The 27,730-nt window shown below is 37.2% G+C and overlaps 1 protein-coding gene across 3 annotated transcripts in view; it reads left to right on the top strand.

Moving 5' to 3' along the window:
- Positions 1–27,730, top strand: part of LRRC2 (leucine rich repeat containing 2) — a 62,350-nt gene that overhangs the window by 23,199 nt on the left and 11,421 nt on the right. For all 3 annotated transcript variants that reach the window (XM_054055194.1, XM_054055195.1, XM_009561623.2), the window contains exons 4-5: positions 4,877–5,033; positions 14,737–14,873. In XM_054055194.1, coding sequence (XP_053911169.1) covers positions 4,877–5,033; positions 14,737–14,873 — 294 coding nt within the window. The remainder of the gene's footprint in view (positions 1–4,876; positions 5,034–14,736; positions 14,874–27,730) is intronic.

The raw sequence follows: 27,730 nt of genomic DNA, 5'->3' as shown, positions 1-27,730 counted from the left end.
ATAGCTAAATCTGAGTAGGTTGCAGGGGTGAGTTACGGATTTAATTTTGAGAACTGGGCTTGCTTCTGGGCTCTTCCAGTTCTGTTTCTGGACACTGTGAAGTTAAGTCTCGCCGAGTATTAATCCCCATTGCAGGGATTTTTCAAAATCAAAGCAAGTAACTTCACTGCATCCTCCCCATAGGTCTCAGCATAAGGGCTCTCACTGGAAACGTCAGCAGCAAAAGAACTAAGCAGACAAATCAACTAACAGTGTTATTTACAGTGTGTCAGTCTGGCAGAATGGTATGTTGTGTTGGGCGGTAATCAGTGCCCAGGCTGTCTGGCTGATGAAAATGTAGGTGTATTACATATATACCATTGTCTCATGCTCAGCATAACAGCGAGTCTGGCTCACTGATTCTATGTTGGCAAATAAAATGTTAAAAATGGGTTTTATGAAACACTCCATAATATACTGGGATAGCTTCGGCAATTATTTTGAAAATCAGCTGGGTAGCACTTTTTCGAAAATAATCTCCAATCTACTTCTGAGAACTTTTGTAAGGGAAGAAATCAGAGCAGATCATGCATTTTGAATTCCTGATAGGAATTCCTTCCTTCAAGACCTCTGTGCTACTCTTTTCTCACCTCTCAAATGTCACTGAAACGACAATGGATTTTCATACACTGAGGCCCACTGTTCCTTGTATTTATGAAGTAATTATCTTCATCTGAGGAAAAACAAAGCTCTTGTAACAAAAATTATGTCAGATAAATAGGTAGAGAGTACTATCTGTACTAGAGTAGGGCTTAATTTTACAGTATATAAATTCTGCAGAATCATATTTTGCTTGTGTGGACCCACAGTTCTTTGTGGAACATTAGAATCATAGAATCATAGAGTCACTAGGTTGGAAAGGACCCACTGGATCATTGAGTCCAACCATTCCTAACAATCCCTAAACCATGCTCCTCAGCACCTCACTTTCTTATTAGTTATTTCTAGTTCTTACTAGTTATCGTTCACTTTTAGCCTAATTTTTTGAGACATGAAGTTTAGGCTTCTAGACATCTTGAGTCACAACTGTTTTCTAACAAAACTGTCACAGTAAGTTAATGGAAATCTTCTGAACTACAACACTTTAAGTAGGATTACTCAGACGTGAGTGTCCTACTTCCCTCCGCTTTTTTCTAAAAACCCTTGGGACTTGGCAGCCCAAGAATGGTATACTGTGCCGCAAGTAGTTTGAGGTTCCAAGGTATATTTCAGAAAACTTCTTATCTATTTGAGACTTTTCCAGCCAAACCCATCATGAAAAGAAACTGTATAAGGACTGGACCCTTGAATTGTCTGAGTCGGTTGCCTAGGAGAGAATGATGGAGAGTTGATGAAAAGCTTACTTGAGATCCTTTGTATAAGTAAACATGTATTTACTGAATTAAATTAGTTCTTCAGAGAAAGAACACTGCTATTACAGCAGAATGAAAACCTGGCAAAATAATGCCATGAATATTCATATGTATTTTTCAATGAATTCATTTTCTCTCTATTTTTCCTCTCAGAGTGTTTACTTTCTGCTCCTCACTAAGCAAGGTTTATTCTCTAGTCAATCAGCAAATTTCAAATGATTTTCAGAAAAACAAATTTTTGAATTTGTGGTATCAATATTGACAAAGGAAAGGTGTGACGTTCACTCAAATACAGAGCAGGATTTTTCTTGACTATGCTGCTTTACCTATGCAGAGGATCTGGATGTGTACTACTTTAAGCAGCTTTAAAGTCAAATGTGCACAACAAGTAAATGAATGAGTGGTGGTAAAATTCTTTATTCATAAACCATGACTTTTTTGCTTATAACTTCACAGAAAAAGGCAGCAAGTTAATGACTATATTTGTATTTATTGTCTCATTTTTATTGTCTAACATGTTGTGTATTTTCACAGACAACAGAGAATTTCCATTTGTTATTCCCAACTTTTAGTGACAGTGAAGTACTTATTTTCTACAATGGGTCAAGTAGAATTGCTTGCTGCAACTAATGGACAAAGACAATCTCTCTTGTGCTTATTTAACTTCCAGACACTTTTTTTCCCCAAAAAAGCTAAAAAATTCCTAACCCAACCAGGTAATACAGATGTCCCCTGAGACATACTGGAAGCTAGCTCCAAACTTTCTCAAAGATGAGAGATATTTGGATCTAAAGTTTTGGTTTGGCCCATGATAAGATTACAGAGATTACAGGAAAGGAAACAGAATTGAAACTTCTGAGAGATTTGATCACTATTTTAATTCTGGCTCATATCTAGCAGGTAAATTTTCTCTTAATTAGAAATGTTATAATCAGCAATAGTTGTAAGTTTGCTATTTATTTCCTTTTAACACTATTTTTCCTCCCAAAAATCAAAGGAGTTTGAGGTATAGTTTTGCTGTTAAAGGCAAAAGACTGGCTATGCTCCAAGTGTAATTCTTTGTGGAGCAATTTATCAACAGACTGCCAGCTTTAGCATGGCAGCAGCAGATTACAAAAGAACACAAGGGAATCAGATAGTAAAGCAAATGTAAAGCTTGTGCAAATTTCAGTTTCTATCCCTGTCTAGTTTGTCAGTGAAGTAAAATATCACACCAATTTGTGTTTCAGCAACATAAATAAAATGTATTGCTAGATGGAAAATGCTAAAACCCCACATTATAGAAATATATTTATAAACTTACATTTGCAAATTGTAAACTTACATTTGCAAATTGTAAATATGATTATAAATTATCAAGAAATAATCTCAAAAAAGAAAAGTAAGGCAGGCCAATTGGTAGAAAAATGGAAACTCCTTCCATTCTTTGAAAGTCATGTCTGAATTTATTTCAGTTGGTTCACAAGTATATCTTGGTGCTTTAAACTACCCTTAGTATGGAAGTAAAGCGTTGGTGTTGGCTTCACAAGGAGCAATTGTTATCCTTCAGTCTCTTCTGTACCTGTCAGTAAGGAGCTGGAGATGGTCGGTTGTGAGAAGAAGGTGCAAAAATCCAGTAGGTCAGCAGAAAGACAAAGACAGACTGGGACTGTGGAGAAATAGTGGCAAATGGTATCTCCTACCCAAACATATTTTTCCCTACAGTATAACTATTTTGTATTTACATTCTCTGTGAATTGGAGTTCTTCCCTACAGTAGCATCTATGACACTCCAGCTAAATGGTATCCCCTATTTTCAATTCTGTGAAGGTGGTAAAGACAATACTACTTGAATTTGCAACTGGTGTTCTTTTATTATGCTGCAGAAAAATGAGCATGTACCACTGAGGGCGGAGGAGTGGAAGCCTGTTCCAGAAAGCTGGAGAGGTTTCTCATTACCAGCCCTGAGGCATTTCAGGCATTTTACTTTTTAACTGCCATAAACTTAAAAACATAGAAGATGGATCACAATGCAATATACACCTTGTGGGAAAATGAAACAAGAAATGAAATTACATGTGTTAAGTTTGAAAAGGACAGAAATTAGAGGCAGAAACAACTAAAAAGAGAACAGCAGACAATCAACAGTCCGGTATATCTTTAATTACAGTTAGACATTTTAATTTAGCTAAGAGTTAAGTAGCACTGTTCCTAGTTCAGAAGTTCTGAATCATTAAAGAACAACTAAAATTCATCATTCTTATAAATGTCTTGAGGGATTTATGAAATTGTGAAGTAAAAATAGAAGTGGTCAATGTCCTAAGTATGAAACCCACTACTAGTAGTATTCTTCATGGTCAGGAAGCAAATTTGGAAGGTTTAAAGGAATTAAAGGCTGAAAATCCTACTTCCTTTTATGGAGCAAAGTTAGTGATAGCAGCTCTTCTAGATTATTTCTTCCAGATGTTACCAATGCATGCTGATATAAAATCTATGACAGACTAGTAAATTATGTGCAGCTTTAGAGACTGGATTTTAAATTATCTATCTAACTTTCAACTGTATGAATTGATTTTTGTCTATTTCAAGTTCAAGGAATTTGATGACATAATGCAAGCAAAGATGTCTACATCTGAACTGAATAACGATTAACTAAAGCAATTTTGTAAGAATTAAAGGCTTTAAAACTATTAATTTCAATGACTATTACACATTGGAGACTTTTGACAAATAGAATAGTCTGAAAATTACTTAGAAGCAAATGTATTTGCTGTGTATTTGGAAAAATACTAAAATTCTTAAAAAAAAATTCTGCATGACTAAAGCAAGAATTAATTGCAATTCTAGGCTGATTTAAAAATTGTATATTTTTATTCTTCCTAAAGAAATTAAGTAAAATTTTTCAAGTAGTGCTTAAATAACACAGGAAGTTAAGTCACTTATTTGAAAAAAGACTTTCAGAAGGTGATATGTGTGTATCCTATATGAAATGTTTCTGTTCCTTGGACTGTGTTCCATTCTGGCAAACAAATTTTGAAGCATTGGCAAGTATTAAGTATATAGTCACGGTTTTTGTTCTTTTTTTCGGTGGCAAACTCTATTTAGATAGTCTCCATATACCCACTGTTTTGTCCTGTGTTACATTCCACTACATCCTGATGTGCTATTTAAAGCACTGAGATACGTTTTTAAAAAATCCTGCAATTGGAAAAAGGAGATAAAATGGGAGATACTAAGTAGTTTAGTGCTTCAGATAGTTTTCAGTTTTAGAACAAAATGATTGCATTAGTAGTTAAAAAATTAGTATATGATGACAGACAGCTGCAATGTTCTTCTAAAGCAAAGAGCTCCTATAAGGTTTTGGCAAACTGCTGTTCTATATAGAGATAATTAAGGCAAAGTGTTGAGGTTTAGCTGTGGTATTTCCCCACTCTGTACTAAGAAACATGATAGAACAAAATTCTAAGCTGATGCTTTCTATTTACCTATTCTTATTTCATTTATAGGAATTACCAGATTCTCTGAAAGAACAGGTCTATCTGAAAGAATGGCACATTTGTAATACATTGATACAAACTATTCCAGCCTACATTGGATTATTCAAAGATCTGAGAGTACTAGAGTTGTCAAAAAACCAAATCAACCATCTCCCGGTGGAAATTGGTAAGTTGGTTCAAGATATCCAGCTATTTATACTCATGCCATTTAACTATTTTATGGAGCAAAATAAGCATCGTGGATGTTCTTACTCATTTACTGATATTTGCCTTCTCACTTGTTTCCAGTGAACAGTCATCTCTAAATTGTTACAGCTCTTTTTCAGTAACTATACTTACCACATTTTATGCAATATCAGGTCTGTAGTATGTCTCAAATATGGGGAAGAAACTGACATATTTTAGTTGTCTGACTATAAGGCAGTTATTACTTGTAGATGGAAAGTTCTTCCTGAGAACAGGTGTTGTTTTATATTCCTTACAGGTTAAGCAAAAGAGAAGTATTATAGAATTGTAAACCTCAAACAAGATGAATTGAAACAAAAGATTGTGGTAAAATGGAATGAAAAAATATAATGTTCCATGAAATCCATCTTTTCAAGTTTATAACAAGTTCAGCAGAGGTCAGCATTTAATTAAGTGGTATATCCAAGATGACATTAGGGTTTTCAGAGAAACTCATTCTCTATGCATACATATTTTAGCCATTGCTATTTTAAGCTTCATGACAAAAATCTTAGTATTTTTTTCTCCCCTGTTTTCTGATTTTACAATACGAAAAGCTTGTTTGAAAGACTATAATGGTTTGTGAGGGATTTACTGCTCTTAAAAGGAATAATGTTGCTGTAACTGGTGGTATCTTTGACAGCTGAAGAAACCTCTATGAGGCCCCCATAATTAAATCTATGCACCCAGGTGTACTAATGCTTCAGCCTTTGTTTTAAATGTAGTAGTCCCTATGACTGGTGTTCCCTATATATACTAAGAGCTAACAACTTGCAAAAAAAAAAGAGATGAAGAGTAAAACTTCCACCTCCAGAGCTGTCATTGGTTTAACGAAGAAAAACAGGAAGTGAGAGAGCATCCTAGAACACAGAGATCAGTGCTGGACTTTTCTACTACTTTCTATTCTTTTTCTACTCTATTAGTAGAGTAACATTAATGCTTCTGATTTATTTTCTAACATTATATTTTACAGAGGAAATTTCCCACTGACGTCAAGATATGTTTTATAGTTTCAACCTGGCAGCTAAATGCATTAACAAATCATAAACTAAGATGCAAGCAGGAAATAATGGATATAAAATAAAATGTAATTGTTTAGTCAACACTTTGACTGTGGAACTCAGATGAGTCAGTGGATTTAATGAACAAACACCTTCTACCAGGTAGTGCAGAAAAGAGGGGAAAGGACAGAGTTCCTTTCCAGAGTCTACCATAAAACATTGAAGCAAGGTTTTAAGGGGTTGCTGCTTAAAAATTGAGGCAAGTAAAGGCTCAGAAAGTTTTTCTTTCTCCTTGTAATATTGTGCATTGTTAATGAAAATGATCCCCAAGCAAAAGTGATTAGGGATGCTAACAAAGTCTGTTTCCAGAATAAAAACATAAAAGCAGATATTTTTTCTAGCATAATCAATTTTCTGTAGAGGGTAATGTAGAAGTCATGTAAGACCTTTCTCGAGAAACAAGGAGGAAAGTTTCAAAGGCTTCTAGTAGCAAACACTGTTGTTTAAACTGCATTGGAATCATGTGATTTCATTCATCAATAGTCTTCATGTTATTCCCCTTTGTTCACTTTTCCTCCATCGTATTCGTCCCTCCACCTTATACCCAAGGTATTGCTCTCTTCCTTCCAGTGTTTTTGCTGCTGCTTTTGTTTATGTGAATGTTTGACTGGAAGGGCCAGTGAATATTGGAAAACAGTTTGCTGTAGGTCCACACTTAGACGCAACGTAACTATCACCATCCTGCTTTTAACGGTGAACTCTTGTTTAGGAATATTTATTTCGAGACTAGTTAAATGAAAGCAGGCATGATGGCTTTAAATACTCACCTGGAGAAATCTGAATTCGAACCTTTCCTTTTGAGACACTGCATAAGCAGATTAACAAATTTGGTTAGCCATAAGTGGTATTTATACAATAATTCTACATCACAGCAGTAATGCTAGCCCATCCAGACAAAGACAGATTCACTGATGCAGTTTAAAAAGAAATAATACAAAAAAGCCACTCCAGGACTGGGCAACTGAATGGTTCAACACCTTTTTCCCAAAATTACCTGATGATACGAGGACAGGTTGAGAGTTGGGCTTGTTCAGCCTAGAGAAGAGAAGGCTCAGAGGAGGACTTATAATGACCTTCCAGTACCTGAAGGGGCTACAGGAAAGCTGGGGAGGGACCATTCATAAGGCTTGTGGGGATAGGATGAGAGGAAATGGATATAAACTGGAGAGGGGCAGATTTAGACTAGGCATTAAGAAGAATTTTCTTCACTATGAGAGTGGTGAGGCCCTGGCACAGGTTGCCCAGGGAAGTTGTGGCTGCCCCATCCCTGGAGGTGTTCAAAGCCAAGTTGGATGGGGCCTTGGGCAGCCTGGTCTGGTGGGATGTCCCTTCCTATGGCAGGGGGGTTGGAACTAGAGGATGTTTTAAAGTCCCTTCCAACCCCAACTATACTATGATACTATGATACTACGATACTATGATACTATGATACCATGATTTTCAGTCTTGTTGAATATCTTCTGTTGATAGACTATATAATAATGCAATGGATGTGCCCTCATTTTTATGGCATAAATTATAGAGAATTTTTAACTTCAATTTGTAATGCTCTCTTTGTTGACAAGGAAAGTGGTATGCTTGCAAATGCCTATGCTCTTATTTAATGTGCTACATATACATGGAGACACAGATGCTAATATGTATTGGAAATATTAATTATTTTTAGAAGAAGTTATTATGAAAAGCCTGGGATATTTTGAAGTTTTTGAATGCTGCTTTCAAGTGAAACGTTTTATACTTTAGTCATCTAGCTGCTAAATTATCACAGGGAAAAGAGTCAATGTAGGTTTGATTTGAGAGCTCTATTGAAGCAAGGATTGAAGACTAGGTGTTAAATCAGAAGGTAAGGTCTTTGGAAAGGTTAAGAGCTAAGATATTCATCATTTTTTTTTCTGTTTACAAAACAGCAGCAAGTACGTAAATACCACAGCTGAAACATACTTGAAAGTAATGACAGATGGTTGAAGTTGGCAGTGATATGTTTGCTGTTGGGTCTTTATTCTTCAGGCAGAATTAAAGCCAAGTTTAGAACAACAAATCATCCAGCAGAAGGTAAACTGATGAGCCATGTTTGAACTACTCTCGATTCTCACAAGAGGGCTTTAAAGGTGTGAGAAAACAGATGATAAGAATATTTTCAGTGAAGGAAAATATTGCTGCAGTAGCAGTTTCTGGGCTAAAATATCTGCAGGAAATAAAATTCACGTTCCTGTTTTATCAGATTTAGAGAGGAATGCTCTACCTGAATCAGAGAGAAGAGCAATTTAAATCCATTCTCAGATATTTCAAATCACACTTTTAGCTATAATCACTTATGCACTTGAACAGATCAAATTTGAATCAGAAGATAGACGAGATTACTTTTTATTTGATTTTTTTTTTTTTTTTTGCAGAACAGCAAATATTTTCATGGTAAGCAAGTAAACAAAAATGGAGAAAACTACAAAATAGAGTTGTTGTCTGTCTCAAAGCTGTCAGGTCTGCTTTTCCCAGGAATAACAGAGAAAAATTGTGAGCAGGGGTGTAGCTGGGGGGGATTTTCTTTGGCAATGGCTTCTGGATAAGTTTGCAGTTCTGGCTCTGGCTGCATGGCTGCAGTGCAACCACTGTATATCATCTAGTCCTAGTACATTAGTAATTGCTGTAATTGAAAATATCCAGTAGAATTTATTCCCATATTCACATATGAAGTAGTGAACTTCATTTTATGTGTGCTGGGGAGGATAATGAGGCGGTGTCAGGATTCTTTGTCCTACAATTTCTCATGAAACATCTCAAAGAGCTGTTAATAAAATCTTTGTATCTCATTACATTGTCTCATATTTTTGATATGTAAACCTTTCAGAGAAAAAAGAATTGTGGTTTTGAGATATAATTTACCAAGAAAGCACAGGGATTTTTTTGGTCTCCTTTCTGCCTCACAGTATAAAGTTTCATTTATGCATATCATTAATCCAATTTACTAGAACTCAGAGGGCAAAACTATAAATAATATAGTTTTAAATGACTTCTAGATACCTAAAATAGCTTTTTCTATTAATAAGATTCCCAGTGTGCTGATATGTGAATTTTCAAGAAGAAAATACATAGTCTCAATTTAAATGCTATCTGGTTCTGATGAATGCAGGCTCTTCTTTTACCTTTGTCATTCAATACTTTATTCACTATTGAATATTATCTGTCCAACAGCTCAGTCTTCTATACAACCAAAGAAAATTCCGTTTATATTCCCCACTTGAAAGGGAAGTATTAAACCTCTGTTGTGGTTTAACCACAGTCAGCAACTAAGCCTCAGGCAGCTGCTCATTCATTCTACCCTGGTGGGGTGGTGTAGACAATCAGAAGAGTAAAAGTGAGAAAACCCATGGGCTGAGATAACGACAATTTAAATGGTAAAGCAAAAGCGTCTCACACAGGCAAATCAAAAATAAGGAATCCATTCTCTGTTTCCCATTGGCAGGCAGATGTTCAGCTATGTTGAGGAATGCAGGGCTCCATCATATGTAATGGTTACTTAGGAAGAACGTTGTGACTCCAAACACAGATCCTTTTCTTCTTCGCCCAGCTTTACATGCTAAGGTTGACATCATATGATATGGAATATTCCTTTGATCTGTTGGGTTCAGCTGTCCCAGTTGTGTCCCCTTCTGGCTCCTTGTGCATCCCCTACCTACCAGCCTACTTGCTAGTGTGGTGGTGTGAAAAGCAGAAAAGGCCTTGAAATTGTGCTCAGCAATAACAAAAACATCCCTGTGTACCAACACTATTTCCAGTAAAAATCCAAAACTTAGTCCCGTACTAGCTACTGTGAGGAAAATTAACTCTATCCCAGTCAAAATCATCACAACCTCTGCAGCAAGCTGTTAGGTGCACCTTGTTAGGAGCACTCAAGTAAGTTTATCTGAACAATGAAGTTACATTACAATTATTACTTTTCTGTGTTGCCTATCAGAAATTAGAGTTTAATTAATAGTTTAATTTTTCAAAATAAGGAATGAAGAAGTTGAGCTTGAGTACTTGTTGAATGTATACATTGCAGATGTAGAGGTCAAATCCCATTCTACATTTGTGTAGTTGTGAAGGAGGTGTGAACTCTTCTGTAACCTCCTCTGTCCCCTCCTATGGTTGCCTCGATGGCAATATTGCTTGCTTGTTAAACCTCGTAGTGGCTGGGCACAATACCTAGGAGAGTGGAAAACATCTGCACAAAAAAGTTATTTATAGCTTCAGTATTAAGCCCCTGAATTCAGATTACAAGATAGTGAAAGTCATGCATGCTGCATTGTTTCTCACTTCACACCCTTAGTCCCCAGCTGTTATTTCAATAAGCTCCAAATGCGGGTGAGAATGGCTGGAATCTTATTGACAATGTCTATGGCATTTGAAGGTTATTTAGGGATTCATTGCTCTCCAATTTTACTCCTTTTGTCTGAGAAAAGATCTCAATCTGTAATCTGGATTACCATTCAGGCCACTCACATAACCTAATTCTACCCCTGTGTAGATTGTTGCTTGTAAGAATTTGAAATAGTTTTACAGAGGAAGGAGTAATTATAGAGGTGAATCTTTATAGAAGATAGGTGGAAAAAAAAATTTATTAAGGAAAAACAAATCGTGCCCAACTAATTTGGTTTCTGTATTTCCTTTGAGAAGAAGAGTGATCTTCAAGTAGCAGAGCTTGTCTGTCTGGCATCCCATAAAATATTTCATATAGTGAACTATGGAAAATGAAAATTTGAATCTAAGAAAATGGACTTTGAGGTAACAGTTGTAAAAATGAGCAAACGACTTGCTAAAGTATAGGTAACAACACATGTGTTTGGAAAGAGAAGCTATTGGTCAGGAGGAAGATAATTTGTGGAGGTTAATTTCTCAAAGATTAGTCTTGAGTTTATTTCTTAATTCTTTAGAGGAACTGGGCTACTTACATTTTCTGCTGAGACAGTTTCGGTGCAGGAGGAAATATGAAAACTTGGATGAGCAGGTGGGCTTCCAATAAAGTAGAAAGATTAAATTAATGATTTTATAGTTCAAGGTCATATACTCAAATGCTAAAAATTTGTGCAGCCAGTCATGAGCTCAAAAAATTTTTTTTTTCGTAACAGTAGGGGATGTAAAAAACCAAACTGATTTTAATAGAAATGTAATAAATCAAAAAAAATGGCATCATATGTGAAGTGGTAATGTAAGGGTTTTATCCACGGGGTCCCGGCAAGTCCACAGGACATACAGTATGTCTTATGATCCTAGAAGAAGGGCTAATGCTTGACTACTGCTGAGTTGTCTGGTGGTATATCTTGGTCCACTGGAGAGCCAAGAGGTGAAAAAACAGCCATTACACAGAATTGCAAGAGATTGCTTCCCACAGGTAGATCTTAGTGAACTGTATCACCCATCTATGATGTTGTGAGTTTGTTATCACAACAAATTCAATTTTAAGATTAATATTAGACTTTTTTCAGCAATTTTCATGATCTTAGACACAGCAATTGACTGTAGATGCTGTAGTGCCCTTCTGTGAGATTAGAGAGAAATTACATATGACAAGAAAAAATGCCACCCATCTTCTACCTACCCGCTTTTTCATACCCACAAACTGGGACAAACCATGTTGTGAAAATTGACATACGTGTTAGAAGCTGTGAAAGGAGAGAAAAGCTTCCCAAGCCATGATATCAGAAGACAGAAAGATGAGAAATGGATTTTTTTGTGATTATTTTGTAAGCAATTCTGCTCCGTACCTCATAGTTATAGACTGGAAATCCATCATCGGAGCAGAGTTAAGCAAGAGGGTCACTAGAATGTTGGTGACATTAGATGCCCGATCTACATTAGCTCTTCATCAACTAATGGAACGGAGAGAAAAAAATGTCAGTGTCTGAAATTTTAGCTAATGCATCTGTTGTGGGTTAACGCTCACAGGCAGCTAAGCCTCACACAGTGTGCTCAGCCCTGTCCAGCTGCTTGTTCAGTCTCCCACAGCAGGGTATGGGGGAGAATTGGAAGGGTAAAAGTGAGAAAACTCATGCGTCTGGATGAAGACAGCATAATAAGTGAAGAAAAAAGTCCAAGAAAACAAGTGAAAAAAAGCCATTAGTCACCAGCAGCTGACTGATGCCCAGCCAGTCTCTAGGAAACAGCTATTTTGGAAAACTCCCCTTCATCTTTCTCCGCCTGCAGCTTTTACTGCTGAATGTGATGATATATACTGTAGTATATTTCTTTGGTCAATTTGGATCTAGTGTCTTGGCCCTGTCCCCTCTCAGCTCCCAACTCTCCCATAGGTGACTGGGGCAGCAAAGAGAAACAAGAGACTTTCATGATGTGTAAGTACAGTTCAGTGATGATGAAAACATTGGTGTATTATCACCACTGTTTGGTCACAAACACAAAACATAGCGTGGGCTGCCGTAAAGAAAATTAGCTCTATTCTGGACAAACTCAGTACAATATCCCTTTACTAAAATAAAAACCAAAATATTCTAGTGCTAATAAGTAAGTAGCCCTTTTTTCATTCCAATGGGAATTTCTCTCCTCCACTGAAGGATTAAATGAACAAGCAATTAATTTTCAACTCTCTGATTCTCTATTTTATTTCAATACATTTCTGCTTCAATGATTATTTTGTTGCAATGAGGTGGTGAGTTGATGTTTATGCCAATTAACATGTGACATAATACCTTCATTTGTCTACAACATGATACTAAGCCCAGTGAGGCTTCATCATAGGTAGGCTAAACTTTTACTACTTTTAGGTACTTAAAAATCCAGAAAGAAGGCGATTCACACTCTTACACTGCTAAGTTGCTTCTATTACTTTCTTGCACCAGCACCAATTTTGTGGGACAGTAATGTACTACTAAAGAATGCCTGTTCTAGTCTTACAGAAAACTTGGTTTCTGGTTTTTTTTTTTTTTTTTTAACTAAACAAGCGCTTCACAGGAAACAAAAAGTTACCTTTCTAAGAGGACAGATGAGTTTTGAAATATCACCTTGGCTTCTATTTCTAGCAGAGCTAAAATTGGGGGGAAGCTAAGTGGAAGCTTCTGTATTTTCTATATATAAGTTACAATTTATGAAGATTAATATAATGGACTGCTTACCATGCATGGCTTGTGTGCCACCTGTGAGAAAGATTTGGTTGGTCCAGCTGTCATTCAAAGACAATGTTGTGTCCAAGTGAGGCTCTGGGGTTTATGTGAAATGCTGTGTGATTTGGTTGCTACTGGTTCTGGTCATCAAACTGCATGCTTTTACTGCTGACAACAGCAATTTCTCAGGGAAAAAATGTGGGTCTTTCAATTCCCTATGTTTCTTCTCCATCCTTTTCTATAGAAACACCATCTGGCCCGTGGTGAGAATTTCCACACATCGCAGAAGTTGAACAGCTCTAATACAACTCTTGCTTTGAAGGAGTTGAATTTATGTGTTAGTGCCTCAGAGCTAAGCTCACTACTATGGAGAAGAGAAGGCTCTGTTGACACCTTAAGACTTTTACCAGGGCCTGCATTGCAAGAAGCAATGATTTTAAACTGAAAGAGGATAGATTTAGATGAGACTTAAAGAAGAAATATTTTCTGATGAGAGTAGTGAGACACTGGAAAATGTTTTCTAGAGAAGTTGTACTGGCCTCATCACGGGAAATGCTCCAAGTCAGGTTGGATGTGGCTTTTCAAAGATTCCTTCCAACTGAAACCATTTTGTGACTCCGTGATTCTGCGATTCTGAGATCATTCCTGTAACACAACAGCACATCTGTCCATAGAACATTCTCATCTTGTTATGAACGTATGTAGGGATCCCTTTGCTAACACATTAGTTATTTCATACATTCAGATTACTTACTTCCATCCTCTTTGATTTTGTCACAGTATAATTTGCATTTTAACGATTTTCTAACTTTTTTTAAATGAAGATTATGTTATTCTATAAATTGAAGAAACAGAAAATACAATGTGGCAAAATGTTGCCTAGAATATCATAAGGGCCTTAAAATTAAGCTGACAAGTATGATAAATTGCAATAAAGAAAATTGTGAAACAAATGCAGGGGGGCATAATTTTTTATAATAAAAGGTATGTAATGTTGGATACCAAAGACAGAATTCTTCATATAGTAAATACAGCAGAGGCAACTGTTTCCAATGAACAGTATTTGTAAAAAATACTAAGACATTTTTCAGTTCACAGGCAAGTTTTTGAGGTGGACAAATCAAAACCCAACTTCTCTAGCTTCAGCTGAGGTCAATGAATATCTCCTCTCTGGTAGAATTAAGACCTTAGCAAGTCTTTTCTGCCTGCTTTCAAATTCTTGCCAAAACCACTGTTGATTAAAGGCAGTTCATTTGAACACAACACAGTGTTCTTGCCCCTCCCCCTTGCTAATGTTAGTGACTACTGCAGAAAATATTTATTAATCTTACCCATCATCACACTGAAGAGTTTTTTTTCTTTACTAAACAGAGTTTTTTTCTTTGACTTTTATATTTTATTTTTACTTTTATGTTTTCTTTTTTCTTTTTTTTTCCCCCTTTTTTTATTTTTTTATTTTAATGTACTGACTTTAGTGATCTTTCCCTCACAGGATGCTTAAAAAATCTCAAAGTGCTCAATGTGAGTTTCAATAATTTGAAGTCAGTCCCTCCAGAATTGGGTGATTGTGAGAATCTGGAAAAACTGGATTTGTCTGGGAATATGGAAATAACAGAGCTCCCGTTTGAAGTAAGATAACAAACTATTTTTCTTCCATCTTTTTTTATTTGGCTTGTAAGGTGTTTTACCACAGTCTTAAAATCTTTTCTTAACAGATAAAATGACATTCCTTGTAGTTTTTAGCTACGATGTTTTAGTAGTAACATCATCGAAAATGTCTTAGCAGTAGTTAAACAGCAGAAAGCTTCTTTGTTTTGGTTTTCAAGTGGCTAAATTTTGCTTGTATTTATTCTGATATATGAAAGAAGACGTGATCCCAAAGGGGATTTGTCTGGTGGTGATAAGGAGAAGGCTGCAAATAGCTATTTCTGTGAAAATGAAGTGCATCTTGACAGCCAAAGTCACATACTAACATTCGTTTGTTCCCGGTGTCTGTTTTCTTTTAAAAAGAGTATGGAGAGTTCTATAAACACTGCATGTTGCTATGAGCGTAAATATCTGTCTGAAAGGGATATTGCATGTGAGGCATGGTATGACTATATAATGAAGACTGTGAAAAGGACTCCCAGGCATGCACCAACATTGTTTCTTACATTGGATGTTTAACTGCTCTCTGCCACAGCTGCTGAACATATTGTTCAGGGAGAAATGGAACAACTGGCTGGTACCTAATCAGAGTTTCAGATGTCATCTGTATTTCTGCAGTTCTTAATATCGTGATTTCTGGAGGATGAATGGAGAAAGCGTTAGAGAGAAGTGTCAGACTCTTCTTACTGATTCATGCTTTTTCTCCAAACATCTGTTACCGGAGATTCACAGGCAACGTTAGAATGGATTAAGCTTATGTTAGATCTGGTGTGACCATGCTTATGTTCTGTTCTGAGGAAATGCAAAGGGTAATTAACTTTCTCCTCCGACTTTTCATTGTAAGGTAGTTTAGCTGAAAAGACTTGTCAAAAAAACTCTGAAGGAAACAGAAGCAAGGGATGAAAATTAGCTTCATATCATAAGCAAACACTGCATAGAAATGCTAGCAACAACATAAATAGTGCAGGTCTTCCTTCTCTTTGCTCTCCTCCTCTTTCATATAACAGAGATACAGGACAAACCAAATAAAAATTAAGCTGTAAAAAGGAACCATGAAGGAAAACATATATCCTAAACAGGCAAAGGAATGAAATATAAACATCTAGGAAAAGGAATATTTTCAAACCTGTGGACTAAAACAGTGAATTGAGCCCAAACTGTTCATATCAGCGACTATTTTCCTGGATGCTTCTAAAGGCCTTCTAGTGCAAAGGCTTACCAATGTTTATGCATTTCAGGTAGCATTTGCATGTAAACCTGACTGTGCGTGTAAGTCTTTCCAGGCCTGAGTCCTATTAGATCAGTGTTTCTCTGAGAAAGCTAAAAAATATTATTCCCTTCTGTCTCCTATTCAATGGGATTGAGGGACACTAAAACTGAGTGTAGGCTACTGGACAATAGTTTACTTACATCATATGGAAAAATTGGAGTTGTGCAAATAACTTTATATAACAGTAAAACCTGAAAGAAACATCATATCAGCATGGTTTAAAAGGTCAAGAAGAAAAACATTGGCTTTACCTATTGTATTTCTGTGTTTCTCTGGAGGCCAACACTTAATTTATTCTTGCAGTGACCTTGTAGGTAGGCTACAAAACCTCTTCTGGTTTAGTTTATAAAATTCCAAGGGCAGCTTTGGAAGCTTAACATACAATTAAAGGAACATTTTTGTCAAAGGCTTTAGAATGCTGCTAGGTGTTTGGCCTTCAGTTTACTCAATATGGCTGATGTTATTCAGATCAATTGCAGCAGTATCCTTACTAATGTAATAAATGTCTAATGTTTCCGTGTCAGCTGGGCAAAAGGTGGTAGTCACTGACAGGTAACTATTTAATGAGTAAAAACACTGAATTAGTCTGAACAGTCAAAAAAGGAAAACAGAAAGACATTGTGAAGTGTTGTGGTGGACCAATGTTCGCTAATAGACGAATGTCCACTCAGTTGCTCACTTCCTCACTCTCTTCATCACGACATTGAGGGAAAATAGGATAAGAAAGCTCATAGGTCAAGAAAAATGATAGGGAGATTGTTTGCCATTTGCTGTTGTGGGCAAAACAGACTATACGTGTGGAAGATTAAATTAATACTTGCCAATACATATTTGTGAGAGTATATATCGTGAGAAGCAGACATCAAAACAACATATTCCCTCTCTCCCAAGATCAACTGCACTCCTTCACTCTAGATTCCTCTCCCAATGCTAAGTGGTGCAGAGAGGTGGTGGAAGTTATAGCCAATACACAGTGGTTTCTTGATGCTTCTCTTTCCTTCTCATACCTTTCCTCCCCTCCAGTGTTGGGCCTCCATGGGCTGTACTTTCTTCAGGAATATCCGTCTGCAGCAGCATGTGTTTTTCACGAGCTGTGGTGTGGAGCTCTGCTCTGCCATGGAGCACCTCCTCCTGCTCAGACCTTGGAGTTCCCTCTCCTGTTTCTCTCTTTTTATTTTCTCCTTCTTTCTCTGTGTTCTGTTTGGTTTTTTTTTTGTTGTTGTTCGTTTTTTTTTTTCCTTTATTAAAGAAATTGTTAGAGTGGCACCACACACTTGGCTGAGGAGTTCAGTTGTACCCTGCGGTGAGTCCATTTAAGCCACCTGGAACTGTCTGTGTCCATCATGGGGCATGGTACATGCAAATTTGGCTTTAGTAGGTAAATGAGTTCCCTTTCAACAGTAAGAAAAAAGAAAAAAATTGGCAACCAATACACAAAACAAAGTAGAGAACTGCTAAAAATGTGTTCTGTTTGTATTTTAGAAAGTTCAATTTTGATTTGGCTTTCAAATCCTTAAAACTTTTGTCTAGGAAGGTTAAAGAAATGCATGAAAATACCAACAGTATTCTTTGGAATAAAACTAATTCAAAAGAAATAAAGGCAAACCTCAGGCCAGCAGAAATGTTCAGAATCTAATTTTACTGTGATTTTGTTAGTGGGATAATGACCAGCGAGACACTGATAACTTATATGAAAATGAATCCAAAGAGATTGATAACATACCTATTATTCAGTGAAGAATTTTTGACAGACCCATAAAGGTTTATAAGATCATCAGAACCCTGAGACTGAATTACATCTTCAGTAATCAGTCTTCCTGTTACCTTCTATCTATTTTCTTTATGACAGCTGCAAAAAATAGAGTAGTCTTGAGCTTTTAGTTTATTTGTTTATTTAGTTGTTTGCTTTCTTAGGAAAAGTGTTCAGGATTATTTGTTTTTGATTTTTCTTTTTTTAGTAGACACAAAACTTTACATGATGAGCTAACTTAGGAGGAAAGTTCTCAGTGAGAGCATTCTCAATGAGATGAATTTTATAACACATCTGGAGTTACTACCCAGAAGTGGTAAATCGTGAACATAGTTTATTGCATGAAACCATACCGTGTCACAAAATACCTATCTTGGATTGAACTTCCTAATTCATGAGGACATTCACCAGACATGTGTATACTTTTTTGCTGGCCTGTTGGTTGTTTCTATGCCTGAATTTGTCACTCTGCCACATAAAAAAAAAGTTACAAACTCTTACGATGTTTGTTAAGTCTGTTAGTTTGGTTTGTAATTAGGAAAACTTTAGGAAAGACAAGACGCTAAACACTTTTGTCTTCTACTACTTTTCAGGAAACTGCAGTTGTTAAGGACATTTCTAGCATGTAGACTGACTGTATTTCTTGCCTTTTTAATTTAACAATATAATTTTCCAATGCATCTGGTTTAAGCTGGACTATATGGTGGATGTGATATTCTGCCACAACTGAAATTTTGTGGGTCTTCATTCTCTTTTAATAGATTCAATATCTGATAGCAACACATCCACATTTTTTGGGGGTGACAAAACCCCCAAACCACAGCATTCTGCTTGGCCTAGCATAACCTGTTTCATGCACTGGCTGTATTAGCCTACTAGGAGCTTATATGTTCCCTACCTTTACTGTTGTCAGTATTTCTGTTTGGATACGTTTTGAAGCCATGTCTTGTTATGCGCTGTGCCATAACACTTCTCTGTTAGCTTCTCATAGAAAGCTCTTTCCTTGTTTTCAAAGGCTACTTCCAGCACTCTGTAGGTCAATTTACTGAATCTTAAGCCAAAGCAATCTGATGCTCCATTGAAAAAAAAAAAAAAAGAAATTGAGGGTATGGGCTCTCATCTCTTCCTTTCTTAAGGCTTAGGATTTTATACTATTCCATACTATGCCTGAGTAAAAGCAAGCTGGTTCAATGTCCACTTGTCAATTTATTTTTCTCTCTTCTGCTGTTGGATATCTAACATTTTGGTTTTTACAACTTCAGTTTAACTTCAACATTAGATTAACATTAGTTGCAAAAGTCCTTTGGCAGAAAAAGTTTATAGACCTGCAGTTGAATTAAAATCTATTTTGGCCACATTTGTAAATTAAGAATGCCTTTTGCTGGACATGAGTGAAAATATAAATTGAAATAAAATGTAAATGTTAGAAAAGGCAGTCTACATGGGACTACCTTTATGCAGCCAGTTTATAACAGGTACTTCTAGACCTCAATAACCAAGCTCAGCAGCAGAAGGTGCACTATAAAGTTTAAGGCACAGTCTTCTCTGAGATGGCAATTGGCTGATAAGACTCATCTGTGGAGGTGAATTTTCTACTGTAGCTATGATTAGAAAACTCATGCCCTATACATTATCCAGTCCCTTTCCCAGAGCAGTGGGATTATTCTGTGTACCATACTCTGAAGCTGCAGAGTGAATGGGGTGGAAGGATATTTTTTTTCTAAATTCCTTATACCCTTTGTGTGTGAATTTAAGAATTACTATGATGCAGGTATTTGTATGTTACCTGTTTGATAGTGTTCCTATTGCTATTTGCATACACGTTATTAAATTGATGTGCTTTTCTAGGAATAAAAATGCTATTATTAATGTGTCTTCTGTTACATGTTTGCAGAAAAATTGCTCTGACCTTACTTTAAGGTGTGTTTCCTTCAGAAAGTATTGTTTCCTACAGTTATTTACTGAATCACTCAATTAACATTTCCCGCACATGGCAGAATACTATGTATGTTGTGTTGATATTATGGAAGAGACAGTTTTGTTGTGATGAAGGTCCAATTCTTCTTCCAAACTGCAAAATTCTGCTAATAATAATGCATCAGTCAGAAGTATCTATAGATGTAACCCAAAAGAACTTTAATAAGAAGAGAGGGAACATGAAGAAATTCTCATTTCCTCCACTTGTACCATCTAGTGGGGCACATGCTCCTAGTAACAGGATAGGCGAGTCACTCCACACTATAAGCAGTGAGGGAGATATGCTTAGAGACAGATGTTCTGAGATTGAAAATAAATTAAAAAGGGGCTTTGCAAAGTTATTCGGCTTTGAACAATGTTCAGTATCTGTGTAGTCCCATCAAATGATCTGAAATGCTTTCTGTATCCTTTGTGAGGTCTGAGTAGTGCTAAATGAAGGAATGAAACAGAGGCCATTGAAGCATATGGATACTTCGACAAAGAAAAATCGTGTGCACGTTTGCCTGCATTTCCATGTCACTTCTGTATAAACTGATCTTTGAAGTTGAGCACACTGCCTTTTCAACATCTTAAATAAAATCTTGTTTTGTATCTCTAGTGCATAGAAGGTTTGTTTTTGTTTTTTTTTTTTTTTTTTTTTTGATATAAGCAAGCACAGAGCTGGCACCATGTGTCTGCTTTAGGTACCTGAAAAAAATATAATTATATTTAGTTGTCTTGCATCTTTCAACAATGTAAATGTGTGACTGAAAAATACCAGAAACCAGACATGATTAGAAATTCATTAACCACTAAGATTAGTTTCCTCAGGTTTTCAAATGCAGCAGTATCCAGAACAGACATAAATAACTTTTTACACATTAATACAATTTCAAAAGATATTTTAAAACTGACCTTTAACAGCTGGAAAGTTTTCTGTCTCTTTTGCTCTGGTTCTGTTTCTCTGACCAGTCCTGTTCAACAAAGGAAAACATTTAGCAGGAAGAGCAGAGGCACAAGCTCCGCACAAGTGTGGAGAGACTTCAAATGATTCCCCACTGGGCATTTCCCTGTAACTTGTCATCTTTGTGATCCGTGACTCATCTCCCAAAGCTATATCCTGGTAATGCAGACAGAACACCAACATCTCAACAGAAATGTAAAAAGACACGCTGTTTTACCAGCTCATTAAAAAAGCTGTAAAGAGCTTCAAAGCTGTAAGATTCCTAACCTGTTTGTTTCCCTTGCTATATGCTTTTTTTTACATGTGTAAAATTACAAAATGAAGAACACAATCAGAGGGATGTACAGGATGTTAATTTCTCAGGAGTTTCCCAGGCACTAGAAAAACTCACCCTTAGCTCCTTCCTCTCTCATTAAATGGGATTGTAAGGGCCTGTAAAATCTTCACAATTTGTAGAATTTTTAGAAAGTTACAAAGGGGTCATGTATTGAATTTCTTAAAAAATTTTATTTGTGTGGGTTTTTCAGAACCACAAAGCAGAGAGGAGTAGTGTAAGAAAGGGCTTAACTTGGCACTGTGAAACTGGAAGCACTAAACCAACCTCTGATGAAATTCTTCATTTTAGATCATTGGCGAAAGTCCAATTGACTGTAATAGCACCAGTATTTCTGTGCATACCTTTCTCAGTCTCAGAATTGTTTTTCCAATTGCTTAGCTTTAGTGCATTTCTGTTAGACAGGATTGCATCTTGCCATTCTTTGCCCAGTGCTTGTATTCTCTTTTAATTTGTTTAGCACTTGTGATGAGCTGCTTTCCGATACCGCTCGCCAAAGTGTCATCAATCTGTGCAAAGCAACAGCTGCTTTGTGGAACTGGTGTAAGATGTAACATTAAACATTAGCAGAAGGGCTGTGAAACCCAAAAGAGCAGGTGCAAAGGTGTAAAGTGTCAGAGGAGATTCATGAAGGCCTTAATGCTGCAGGAGCTCTCATAAATGTTTTAATAGACAAGTGGCTAAGGAAGGGCACGGATCTACATTAGGAAACAGGATTATGCAGTTAGGCACAGGAAAGTGTGTCAGTTGATCCTATTCTCGACATTGTGCTTCCAAGTGTACTAATTAATACAGCATCACTTCAACACCACCCGTCTATCAGAGCAAGTCAGCAGCTAATAATAACGGTTCACTTCACTGGAGGACCAACTGTCCCGGTTTAGCTGCCCTCCTGACCCCAGCCAAGTCAGTGGCTAAAACTAGGCAGCTTTTAGTCCCAATCCCCTCTCACAGAGAAAAGGAAAGGGGAAATGAGAGAGAAAGATTTGCAGGGTGGAAACTAGCACTAAAACAGCTTCTATGAAAGAACAGTAATGAAAAGAAGATAACAATATTCATAATAAAATAATAAAATAAATACAAGTATAGCGGCCTTCCAGTACTTAAAGGGAAAGATGAGGAGAGTCTATTTTTCAGGCAATGTAGTAATAGAATGATCGGTAGTGGATTTTAAAGTAATGGACAGTAGATCTAGAAGACATTTTTTAAAATATACGTGGTGAAACACTGGAACAGGTTGCCCAGAGGGGTAATGTATGCCTTATGCCTGGATGTATTCAAGGTCAGACTGGATGGGACTCTGAGCAACCTGATCTGTTTGAAGATGTTCCCACTCCTGCAGGGAAGTTGGACTAGATGACCTGTAAAGAACCCTTCTAGCTCAAAGCATTGTATGATTCCACAATTCTAAGTATGCACAGGGAAGGTCCCAGACTGGACTTAGCAGCAGGTGGGAGCTTAACTCTGGAGCTGGATCCAGGAACACATGGATGGGTTGAGAACAGACAGGCAGGCAAGGTCATCCCAGAACGTCAGCCAAAGAAGAGTGACTGACCCTTGTCATCCTTAAGCTTTTATACGGAGTATGACATGTATGGCATGGGGTACTTCATTGGTCAGGCTGGGTCACCCATCCTGTTCACCCCTTCCAGCAGGTGTAACCCTATTAGCCACCGACTCTGGGATGACCTTAATTTACTTAAGAATAAATGTGAGCAGTGGTCTCTCTACACAGCAATGGCTTGTTAGCTTGGGGGTAGTCACTAGGCTAAAAAGTCACGTCATGCTCGGGACACAGCTGCTTGTACCTTCAAATACATGTATCCACATTTATATATATAGATGCTACATATCGACTACAAATCTATGATTTATCTATAGTATTTCATTGCACTCATGATTGTGGGTCTCTATCCATGATAGCAGTCTCTCAGGGCAGGAGGGATGGTGTTAGGATTCCTTGCAGTTTGTGCCCACTTGTATCAGGTCAGAGATATCAAGCTCAAGTGATGAAGCTAGCTCATTATCCTGAAAAACACTTAGTGATCATTAGTAATATTATGTAGCAATTAACATAATATTGTTTAAATTGAGGGTTCTAATCCAGAGTCAGATTCCCTTGATGTACACATGTATATCATCCTTCATCATTACCCACCAAGTAATTCCAGGCCCTTGAGCTAAAGCAACCCCATGAATGGGTTTGCCTTTGACCAAAGCAGGAAAGTCCCAAACAGATTTTCCCCATTAATTCTTTTCATTCTCCACAGGGACTCTTATCTCCTTGTACTGTATGTAGAAGGTCTGATTGAGCAGGGCCGGCTCAACCGATTCCAACCATCCAGTGGTTGCTTCTGCCATCATAAACACATAACGCTTACCCTGGGGTGTCTGAAGAAGTGTGCTATAGTCAATTGGTCAGGCGTCTCCATTTACATTTCAACCACTGTTCCCCATATCATAAAAGTTTTAACTGTTCAAATTGCTTTATGGCGGCACAAGTTTTGCAATCATGAATCAACTATGCAGTAGTGTCACTGGTCAAATCCACCCCTCAGTCAAGGGTCCATCTATATATTCATCCCTCTCCTCCACCTGGCTGGAGGTAAGACCCCTCTAATTCTGATAATCATACCCATCAAGAAATGGATTTATATGTCTCACAGACAGTTGAGACCTATCCTGCTGATCCACCTCTCATAGACAGGGATTTGATTCCAATCTAGCATGTCTAGAGAGCTGCCCCCAGAGACAGGAGCAACATTTCTCCTAAGAGAACTTCCATGTGTGTTTCCTTTTAGCTCACAGACCCATGGCTCTAGGTTTCCTGTAACAATCCTGCATGTCTTCCCAATGGTCTTGCAGAAAAGACCACAGGGTGCATTGTGGTGTTTGCTGTCTCCCTTGGCCCAGTCTTGTATGAGAATATCTTCTATTAATGTCTGAGATGTGGATCCCTGCAGATGAGGACTAGGATTTCTCCTCCATCTGGGATAGTTTGTCAGATATTTCTTTGAATAAGTGTTTGGACCTTTGTTCAGATCTCTTAAATCTTTCAGACAGTTTTTCCACAGCTGAGACAAAGACCTCTAAAGGGGAAGAGAGGCAGTCCCCAATATCCAGGAGGTGATTAATAAAGTCAACCATTGGTACCATACCTCCCACCATGGTAAATACTGCCATTGATTGGCATACATTGGTGATGCATACTTCACCAGCTTCTGCAACACAGATTGAGTGCATTATAAGCGATGTGGACCTACAGGTGTTCATGGGTCACTCAAATCCCTGTAAATCATATCCCATAGAGCTGTTGTCTCAAGTATCTGATACATCTCTTTATGCTGGTCCACTTGTTAAGACGGACTTAGGTATCTTCTTTAAATGGCTATCTTTCCTTCACAGCTGCCCAAGGTTTCTTCCAGAGGCTTATGGCTCCATCCCAATTTCCAGTCATCCAATAATGCCTGCTTCTTTAGCCAGGGATGCCAGGTGCTTGGCTTCTTTTCCCTTTAGTTTGAAACTATTTGCCCTATTGTCCCAGCACCAAAGTAACCAGGTTAGAATAGGCTCACCGTCATAACTGCTGAAATCCTATCTGCACCTCATCCATGGATAGTGACTAGGTGGTTATCTCTGTGTCTGTGTTCAGCAACAGGAACTAGTACAGACTGACTAGAAGTGTCCATGTTGACGGGAGCTGTGCTTGCCACAATTAGATCAAATTGTGTTAAAACATCCATAGTATGTGCCAATGTGCTTGCATGACTGGCATGGATACGTGTTGAGTAACTGTCTGAGTAGCTGCAGTACTTGCTGCAACAGATACAGCAGTATTGTGGGTGTAACCATAGTAATCATCCACTTGGGAACAGCGCATGTGATGACCGGTATGGGCACTGCTTGGGTCTGAGTAGCTGCGGTGCTTGTTTTCCAAGCAGCCGTCTTTGTTTTTTGTTTTGCAATGCATTTTGTTAGAGCAGCACACTAGGTGTAAATTAGGGCGTTTATATAACTCCCACAGTGATATCTTGCTGCTCTAATGAAATACCCTACAGAAAACACACTGATTAGATTCAGTAATAAATTAAAAATATGTATTAACCAAATCATGCTATCTTGTTTAAAGTCTAGTGGAATAATCTCAGTACAATATGAGGAAGTGTAATTCCCCCAGCTGAGGCTCTTCATCTGTCAGCCAAAGAAGAAGGGAAGTCCATGTTCCACCAGGCACTGTCAAAGATGTAATTTACTGACAAGGTCCACTAGCCAGCACCCTAGGTTCCCAGGTGAGATCACAGCACAATTCCACTTACATTTATAAGCAAGCTGATTTCTGGCTGACATTCCATGAAAATCTTATTTCCAAGTTTGTTGGGCAATATCTGTTCCATTTGGTGTAGAAATCTGTTGTCATTGCCCAGCATTGATATACGTAAGGTGAAATGATTTCATCATCAGTCATCAAAATGGGGCTACTGTAATAGGTTAGAACCATAGGACCACGTTCTTAGTTTCACTTGAATGTTTTCCTCACATATTTTTTTTTATTCTTTATTTTGTTTCTCTCAATATTGCACACTTGGTTCTCCTCTACTGATATTAGATCTTTAAATATCCTTCACATTTTTCCTTTAAAGTGAGTGGTCACTACTTTATCATTGCAAAACAAAACCATCAACCTGTGTCTTATAATTCTTTATTTTTGCTGTCATCTTTGTTTATAATATGTTCTTTTAGCTGCTACAGAATAAAATTACCTTTCTCTTCTTGATGCTTTCACTTTGCCTCACTTTGGGAAATGGTAATTTTCTTGGGGTTTCAGAATGAGCCCAAATGAACACACGTAGTTTTTAAAATCTCAGGCTGCAGTGTATTGTCATGGAAAAGTAGAATTGTTGTATAAGTTTAAATCACAATCAAGATAGCACCATCTGAATAATATCACTTCAGTTGCTGTTATACTTTGGAGCAGAGACTGAAAAGTTTTGTTTGTCTCTATTCTGTTGTGAAAGTGGGCAATTTTGGACATCTCTTGGTGAAGGAATTGAATATATCTTAAAAAAAATTTTTTATATATTCAAAGGACACTTCCTATTAAACAGTACTGAAGAGGTCACCATAAGCTACTGACACGGCTGCTCTTTCTTTCCTAATGGTTTTGCTTTAGACATACAAACAGTATATTCCCAAAGTGAGCTACTGGATCCATTGAAGTTGATGAGTGACCTGTAATTGACTGTTGGTAGAACCTAATTTTCACCTCTGATGTGTGTTCTTATTTTCCAAGTTTTGGAGATTTGAGGGTGAGATGGCTTTATAATGGCTAAGTACAATAGTATATGCAGACCACATCTAGCTGCATCAGTAATACTATGAAAGTTTAATGTAACTAATCAATACTAATTTATTATTTTTGAGGCAGCAGGCTTGTTTTTGCTTCAGCCCAGAAAATCACTACTCAGGTACTTAATGTATGTGACATCTACTGCCTTGGAACAACTCCTATACTTAAATTTAAACACATGATCCACATTCTTATGGATTTTAACTGTATGAAGATAGTTCTTTCATTGATATGTAGTTCAGCAATCACTTATGAATATTTTTTTGAATACTGTATATGCAACCAGCTTTCTCATTCTTTGTAGACCTGATGAAAGCTTTGTGCACACAAAAAACTGCTGTAATAAAAAGCAAAGTCCCTTTCTATGAACTTTTTATGTTTAGATCATCATGGTTATAAGTACTCTATTAGACTATAAACACATGGTATTTAAATGATGGTAATTCTCCAAAATGAAAGGGGATATTGTTGAACATCATAGTAAACAGTTTGGCATCAGAATAATTTCAACTGTTTGTGTATTAACTCTGCAAAAGAAATGGGATTTCTGTTTGTAAAACCAGAATAATGCTATTTGACTGAAGGTTTGCTTCCACTTGCATTTCTAGGATTTAGCTTAACATGTTACCACCAAATGAAGTGTTGTTAGAAATTAATGTGATAGCCATTCACAAAACATGTGAATGAGTACCCCATTGGTGATAGTTGGGCTTGACTGTTAAATGACTTTGCCTCTTGAATTTTAAGAGTCTACTTGGGAAGTCAAATGGCGGACTGGTTTATAAAAATACAACTATATCTTCATCTAAGATATCTTCTGCCTCTAAAGATACTTATACCTTGTTTCTTGATTTGGTGTTTTTCTCCATGACTGTCAACAAGATTCTAGAAGTGGTTACTCTTGCAGGTTTGTGAAAGAAAAGCTAGAGATTTGGTTTGAATGTGTGAGATCCGAAGGGGTAACTGTCCAGTTTGCACATAGGGCGCTTCTTTGTCATGCATAGAGCTTTGTTTTCAGCAAGTTAATAAGATGCTGAATGCCAATCTATCTGTTTTGGCAGAAAACCTACATGATAACCTGATCCTAATGAAGTGGTACAAATTTCAGACTCAATTCAAAGGAAATTTCTGGGCAAAATCATGTTTGTAATGAATGCATTGATAGACATTTCCGAGTTAATCCTTTGTACGTCTTGTCATACATTGACTTTGATGAGA

This window comes from Cuculus canorus, chromosome Z, assembly GCF_017976375.1.
Source record: "Cuculus canorus isolate bCucCan1 chromosome Z, bCucCan1.pri, whole genome shotgun sequence".
NCBI classification, from domain to species: domain Eukaryota; kingdom Metazoa; phylum Chordata; class Aves; order Cuculiformes; family Cuculidae; genus Cuculus; species Cuculus canorus.
Note: the sequence above shows the minus strand (reverse complement) of the source record. Positions and strands in the feature narration are given on the sequence as shown.